This window comes from Pteropus alecto, unplaced genomic scaffold, assembly GCF_000325575.1.
Source record: "Pteropus alecto unplaced genomic scaffold, ASM32557v1 scaffold152, whole genome shotgun sequence".
Lineage (NCBI taxonomy): Eukaryota > Metazoa > Chordata > Mammalia > Chiroptera > Pteropodidae > Pteropus > Pteropus alecto.
In genome coordinates, this window is record NW_006432227.1 from 10,460,223 (window position 1) to 10,468,122 (window position 7,900).

The 7,900-nt window shown below is 48.6% G+C and overlaps 1 protein-coding gene across 1 annotated transcript in view; it reads left to right on the forward strand.

The window, feature by feature from the left end:
- The window catches only part of MYO10 (myosin X), a 190,800-nt gene that overhangs the window by 96,934 nt on the left and 85,966 nt on the right, over positions 1-7,900 (forward strand). Inside the window, exon 5 of the mRNA XM_006907122.3 lies at positions 7,548-7,682. Within this exon, the coding sequence (XP_006907184.1) occupies positions 7,548-7,682 (135 nt within the window). The remainder of the gene's footprint in view (positions 1-7,547; positions 7,683-7,900) is intronic.

A 7,900-nucleotide genomic window follows, 5' to 3' on the forward strand; every position in this document is an offset into this window, starting at 1 on the left:
TAGAGAAGGTGGGGGGAGGTGGGGTTTAGGGCTGTGAGAATTGAGAAAATTGAGTATAAAAATTTTAAAAATGCAAGGTAGGGGAGCCCTAGTTAGATTTCCTCAGGCTTGGTCTGCCCCCTGGTGGCGTAAATTTGTTTTACTACTTTCAAGACATCCCATGTTATATTTTAAACCAGAAAACAAGCCTGTTTGGAACTAGGCAGGACTTCATATTGGTTTTTCTCTCACTTTTTGAACCCACAGCACTTGGCAAAGGTCCCCAGCTAGTTGGTGGCAATGCCACGTCTCTAGGCTTCTAGTTCAAGCCTCTTTTGTTGTCTCCTTCCCATAGTGGTTCCCTCTCTTAAGCTTTAACTTTTTGTGCGCATTTAAGTGAATACTCATGTTGTTGCAGTTTTTAAAATATATAAATTTAAAACTTGAATTTTTTTTTCATCTAACTGACAAGGTCAGCATTTGATCTCGGTCGATCTAGTACATTTTGCATTGATTTCGGTTTTTCATATACCATATTGCGCAGGCAGAGTCTAGTGGATTATAGTCTTTTCAGTATATGTCAACTTTTGAGATTTGTAGTGCAGGCAAGGCCTGTGGCTGATTCACCTTTGCCCAGGACAGCGTCTGGTGGCGGGCCAGCATTCAACAGCTGTCAGTCAAAGGATGGACGGAAGAAGCAGCTGCTGGTTTAGGACCTCTGCTTGCTTTGTGCATTTTGGTTTTCTAAAACCAGAGTGATTTCTTCTTAACTATACCTTTTATACTCTGGAATGATAATTCGAGTGTTCAGTCTTTTTTTATTTCTGATAATATATTTGGAAATGATCGATTTGGAACAGTCAACAAAACTTGTGTCCTGGATTAGAAAGGTACCAATGAGCATAAAGCATGGGGCATCCCTCATGCTCATGTAATACTGTAGGTTCCTGTGCTAGGCTTTGGGGTTAAAAAGAGAGAGAGTCCCAATCACTGCCCTTCAGGGAATTCTATTCTGACAGGAAGAAATGATGTAATAAATGATTTCGATCCAGCCTGCACTAGGGTATAGTAGAAATAAATATGTACACACTGCTCAGAGAAAGTGGTTAGTAGATGCTTAAGAAGGAACCAAGAAAGTATTTCATAGAGAAGGTGACGCGTGATCATGATCATGAGTAGAGTATATAGAAACAGCGGGCGTAGAGGGAGGAAGGGCACAGAAACATTTGCAAAAACAGGCATTTGGAAAAACAAGAGTAATGACAAAATGGAAGGTATTCCTAGGCTATGGGATTTACTAAGGGACAGGAAGGAGCTGGGGGGAGACAATGGAAGGGAACTGGCATCTATTGAGAAAAACCGATTTGCGTGTAATCCTCAGAGAAGCCCAAGAGACGTTTTCTATGGGGAAGCTGAGGCTCGGGGCTGATGAGTGATCTGTCAAAGAGATTTTAGCTGTGAGCAGCAGACAGGACTTGAACTTGAGGCTCCCTGTGTTAGTTTTAGAACAGAATTTTAATTCCTGGTGCAGGGTCGCACCTTAAGGGTTTTGGCCTGCTTGCTAAGACCTTTGGAGTGAATCCTCTAGTCGGCAGAGAAGTTTCCTCGATCTTGTACAAGCAAGGGAGTGATTGATGTATGTTTCGAGAAAAATCATGTGGATCGGGGGAATTTGATTGACAGGATGAAGATGTTTGTCAGGTGTCAGCAAAGGTATTCTGTAAAGGGCCACGGGGTCTATATTCCAGGCTTTGTGGGTGAGACGGTCTCTGTTACAGCCTCTCAGCTCTGCCCTTGGAGTGTGAAAGCGCTCACAGACAGGACGCAGATGAACAAGCAGGCTGTGTTCTGATAAAACTTTATTTATAAAAACAGGCAGCCAGGGGAGTTTTGGGGGCCACAGTTTGCTGACACCTGCAGTGGACTGGGAGACCAGGCTGCGGGATAGGTAAAGGGCCCCGTTTATATCTGAGGCCCTACCTGTGTGGTCCGGATCCCTCCTCTCCATTTTTCTGGGGATTTAGCCCCATCTTTGAGTCTCCCCGCCCCTGATTCCTGGACTTCTTTCTCCCTTTCTCCGGGATCGTTGGCATTATCATTCAAAAATTTCTAGTGTATCCCATAAAAAATGCCTGGACTTCTTTCTCCCTTTCTCCCGGATCGTTGGCATTACCATTCAAAAATTTCTAGTGTATCCCATAAAAAAAAAAAAAAAAAAAAAAAAAGGGGCACCTTTCCAGACGCCCTTCCCCCACACAGTCCCCGAGTCTCCGCCATGGTGGCCCATTACTCAGTTTCTTCCTCATTCTCTGGGCCTCAAGCCCTCGGTCATTCTCCACCTCCTCCTCTTCTAACCAGCCTGCCTTTTCATCTCGGGTCTCCGTGACCCCCCAGACTTAAATGCCCCCCTCCCCAGGTTCTCCTCTAAGTTCCACACGCACGTCTACGTACCCGAGGTGTCGTCACCGAGATGTGTCATGGCGTGTCCTAAATCCATTCTCATTGTCTCCCAGAAATGCGTTCCTCCTCTCGTGCGTCTCGTTCTCAGCAAGGGGACTCTCCATCTCACGAGGTCTCAAGCCTGAGGTCGAGAAGTCACCCTTGGATCTAGAAGTCACACACCCCGATCTGACATAGGCGGTTTGATGAGTATTGACAAATGTGCACGCCTGTCTTACTGACACCGTGGTCATCATGCCAGCAAGCTCCCTGGGCCTTCTGGAGTCATTCCCTAAGCTCCTTGTCACTTCCCAACCACCGTCCTGACCAGGGCCACCAGTTGTCCTTCCCCTTTTCCCTCTACCGTCCGTCCTGGGGCCTCTCATGTCTCATCCCTGCCACCTCCGCCCTCACTGCCCTCTGCCCCCTCATCTCATCTCCCCGCTTCCTCTCTCGCCTCCCTCTGTCCATTCTGCACACAGAGTGAGGTTCTTTAAAATCTCGAACCCGATCTGGACACTCGCCTGCTTAAAAACGATCCTGTGATTTCCATTCTGACTACGAAAAACTCTCAACGCTTCTAATTCGCCCCAGATATTTAACCGTCTTATTTTTCTTTCTCTCTCTCGTTTTCACGATTATCTCGATGAAGTTTTTTAACAGTGTACGCTCGTTTCGGTTCATCTGGGTTGAGCGTGCCTGCTCCGAAGCCCGTGTTTGTGTTCGCAACCCTGTCGGCCTCGAGGGTTAGGACCGTAATTGCCCTGGACTAGTGAGAAAAGGTAGGACCGGACGTGTAAGTGACGCGTTCACTCTGAGTGACGGTGAAACAGCGTCGTCGTTGCTGCTTGAGTCACTGTAACACAGTGGCTGGAATAAGGAAGGAGGTGGAGTCAATGAGTCACCACACTGTCCACGGTAGAATAGACTCGCCAGGCTCAAGAGAGAAGCAGTAAGGTGGTCACAGTGCAAAGAGCTCTTTAGTTTGAGAAAAGCGACATTAACCAGGGGGCTAAATTAGTCTTGTTCATTTGGCTTTTACTGATGTTATATTTTCTTCGTATTTAATTCCTAAATTTCTTTGGGCTTCATAGTGCTGTGGTTATGATGAGCAAAGAAGTACATACCTAGTTATATATGTATGTATAGTATTATAATATAGATGCTATATATCACATAGCAAATGTCATATTATTTAATCCACAAATTAACTCTGACACTGTCTACCTGGAGATAGCATCACATCCCGCTGGTTAAGGCTCAATCCTACAAACCGTCCCCCGCCACCTCCCTTCAGAGGCCAGCCGTAAGCACGTCCCAGTTGCCACCTGTGCTTCCCATGAACTACCTGTGGATGGCAGGTTCCAACGACCCCGTCCTTGGGTTCCATCAACTCGCTAGAGGGGCTCACAGAACCCAAAGCAACATCTTATTTACTAGATAACTGGTTTGTTGTAAAAGGCTAGAACTGAGGAACAGCCAGGTAGAAGGGACGCATAGGACAAGGTACGGGACGGGGCTTGGAGTGTCCGTGCCCTCCCCAGGTGACACCGTCTTGGCACCTCCACGTGTTCACCCACCTGGAAGCTGTCCGAACCCCATCCTTTTGGGTGTTTATGCAGACTTCATTGCATAGGCACAGTTGATTAAATTATTGGCCACTGGAGGTTGAACTCAATCTGCAGCCCCTCTCCCTCCTAGAAGTGGGGGCAGGGGTGCCCCCAGTCTTTGAGGGAGGGGAGAAGCTGTCCAAAGTCACCTCATTAACATAACAGAAGACACCTTTATAGCTGTCATAGCTTAGGGAATCCCAAGGGTTTTAGCTCTGCCAGGAAAAGGACAAAGACCAGGACTGTATTTGTTATTATAAACCACAATATCACACATATGATGTATAATGTGTTATATTTGTTATAGATATCATTATAATGATGGTTCATTTGAAAATGTTGTGGGAGGGGGTCGTCATGTTGTGATTCACGATCTTCCCCCCACCACCCACTCCCCTGTGTAAAAGGACCAGTTCCATGCTTGACTGGAAAACGGGCTCTCAGTGGGACCCCAGCCCCCACCCCGCTGCCCATTCCCAGGCTGTGGCCGTGCAGGCTGCTTGTCCTTCCTCCTGGCGTCCAGGAGTTTCCTCTGCAGAGTCTGCCTCCCCTCCCCATCCTTCAGTTTTCACGCATTTAGCACCTGTGCATAACTTTACATTTCACTCTAAATGCCATTATCCCCAGACAGGGCTTGGCTGAAGCTTACAGCTATCTAAATTACGAATCCTCCCATCTCCCGAGATCTGTGTTTGACAGCATTAACCGTCATCCATGACTGTCTGATTCCTCTTTCTGCCGTGAGATCATAGGTACTGTCCGTAGCCATTCTGCTCATGACCGTTGGCCAGCCCTTGGCCAGCCCCTGACCAGCCTGACACACCATATAAAGTGTTGAGGAGGGAGGGGCTGCCTGCGGACAGATGCTTTCTCCAGTGCTTCAAAGATCACGTTAGTGTGACCCTCCATAGAGCGTCTTTGTGAAGAATATTAGTCACAGGCAGGTGCGGAGGGAAGAGGAGGTGGGCCATCCCCGAGGGCCCCCCGGATGTCAGGCCTGGCAGGTAGAGCCCAGAGGGGCCACCAAGGGGGTTTTAGCCACCAGACATGGAAATGGCACACCTCGCTCTGGCTCAGCTGTCCAGCCACCCTCTTGTTTACTTGACCCCATTCAGTCTGTCTTACTAATTGCTGTGCTTACTACCATCGAGGCTGAAATGTCGTCTGTTTCTGTGTGGAGGAGGATTGGGGAACACGTGATGTTATTTCTGCCTCACGTGTTTTTCGTTTGCGTTTTTGTTTTTCGGTTACAGTTGACATTCGATATTATTTTAGTTTCAGGCGTCCAGCATAGCGGTTAGACATTTATTAGTCTAGTCCCCACCTGGCACCATACATAGTTATTACAGTATTATTGACTACATTTTCTGTGTGTTCTTTGCATCCTTGTGAGTGCTTTATAACTCCTGAGTCGTACTTCTTAATCCCTTTAACTTTTTCACCCCGACCCCGCTCCCATTTGGCAATCACTGGTTTGTCCTCTGTATGAATCTGTTTTGTTTGTTCGTTTATTTTGTTCCTTAGAGTCCACATATATGTGAAATCATGGTATTCCTCCTTGGCTTATTTCACTTAGCATCATACCCTCTAGGTCCGTTCATGCCCTTGCAAATGGCTGCCTCACATGTGTTAACTGGAGAACTTATCTCTAAGTTTTGCTTGCTTGAACAGAATCAACAATTGCTTGGGTAGGTGTATAAATTTTTTTTTTTAATATTGAGAGTTATTTAAACCATTTCTTTCAACTTTCTCTTAGTTTCTGTGTTCCTCATTCAAAGCATCTTTGCTGAATGCCTCTTGTGTGCCAGACACTGGGCTGCCAGGTGCCAGTTATGCAAAGGTGAATGCTAGGCCCCTACTGGGAAGGTCTGATTGCTGAAAACAGAAAAATCCAGCCAAAGTTGTCCTCAACTCGAATGGGCCTTTATCATCTCAGGTGACGCGAGACGGGGGCAACTTCAGGGTTGTGGATTCCGCCACTCCCCTGGGGCATCTCTGACTTTCCAGGTGTGGATTCCCAGGCACCTGCTGTCTGCAGCAAGGGGGCCGTTTCTGCCTCTTCCCTTTTGTGTGTGTGTGAACCTCCCCAGGGGCCCTCAGCACACTTGACTTTAAGTCTTTTTGGCTGAAATCCTGACAGCTGCCCACAGTCAGCCCTGTCACTTGCAAAGGGAATAGAATGACTGTGATTGGCCTAGACCAGTGGCCATCCCCCAGGGGCCTGGGGCACCCAGCCAGGCCCAGAAAACGTCATTTCAGAGTCATTTCCTCTCCTTTATTACAGGTGCTTAACCACTGTTTGCAGCCAAATTCCTCTTTCACGATAACTTCCCAGACCTTGGCAGTCAACAGAGGTCATCTTTACAGTGTACACGGAGCTCATGTGTGGATCTCACCGGTTTAGCGATGATTAATGTGCTGCCTTGTGACATTGTTGCTAGAGCCACCTGTTCCTTCTGTCCTTGGTTTAGTCTTCGTGACAGTTCCCTGCCTTTTTACTGCTTCTGCTCTCCCCGAGCATGGCACCTTACACAAACTTGATTTCCACCTTCCAACTCTCTCTCATCTTCACACCTGCCTTGCCATCTCCAGCCTGGCTGCACTGGTCCAGCACCCATCAGCGCACACCTTGACTGTGACCACCGCTGTCCTCCGGCAGGCCCTCATTCCTGGAGCACGACCCCCAGAGCTGTGTTCTTCACGGGCGGCCTCGAGGAGCCGTCTTTGCCTTCGGACCTTCTCTCTACCACCCGTAGCTCCGTCCTGCTGACCTACCCAGAGTCCCGCACCCTCACATCTGGCTTCTGTGCTTTCGTTCACATTGTCATCTTACCCTAAGGCCTTCCCTCCCGTCTTCGCCTGGCTGGTGTTTGCCAGTCCCTAATTGCACCGCCCCCCCCACCCCGCCCTGCATTGCTTTGTTTATTTTTCCTTAACGGTCACCAAAGCGAAGGACTTTGGACTCAGACAGACGGGGTGTTAAATCCTGCCTGGACGCTTAGCTGCTGCCTCCTCCGTCACAGGATTATCGTGGGAATAAAATGACAACGTGGGTCGGGTACCTGTGGGTTCATTCACTCGTCCCCTGAGCGTTCGTGAGCAATGGCATTTGTACTGAGGTGTCTCAGAAAGGTGGTCAGTGTGCTCATCCGTTTAACGAACTTTCACCGAGTGCCTGCGAGCAGCCCGTCGCTGTGGCGGTGGCCCTGGAGACGAGTGGGCAGAGCCAAGGTCCCTGCTGTCGCAGACCTGCCCGCCGTGAAGGGCACCCTCTGCCTCGTTCAGGAGAGGCGGCCCTGATTACCTCACATGCCAAAGGGCATTTGTCACCCCGGAGCCTGTGTGGCCGGGGGACAGGGGACTTGAAACAGGTGTTTACAACTCCCTTTTCCCCACCTTTTGACAGTTTGTTCAGTAGACGAATGGTAGTGGCATCGGCCGAGCTGTTATTTTTTTCGTTTTTGTTTGTTTGTTTGTTTTTAAACTAGAAGCGCAAACTCCTGCGTTTTTGTCTTTCAGTGGTGAGAGCGGGGCAGGTAAAACAGAAAGCACGAAATTGATCCTCAAGTTTTTATCAGTCATCAGTCAACAGTCTCTGGAACTGTCTTTGAAGGAGAAGACGTCCTGTGTCGAGCAGGCCATTCTCGAAAGCAGGTACTTCTTGTTTCCCCATCCTCACGGTGTGGCTTGTTGAGGGGAGGCTGAAATGCGTGGGTCTGTTTTCTCTTTTCCAGTTCCTCAAGGCAGAGTCTTGACACACACCTAACGATTTCCAATAACGCGAGTCATGACTCATGACCCTCCGTCTCTGGGCGAGGGCTGGGCCGGTGACGGGCACTTCTGAGGGACATGTTAAGCCTCCTTCCGCCGGA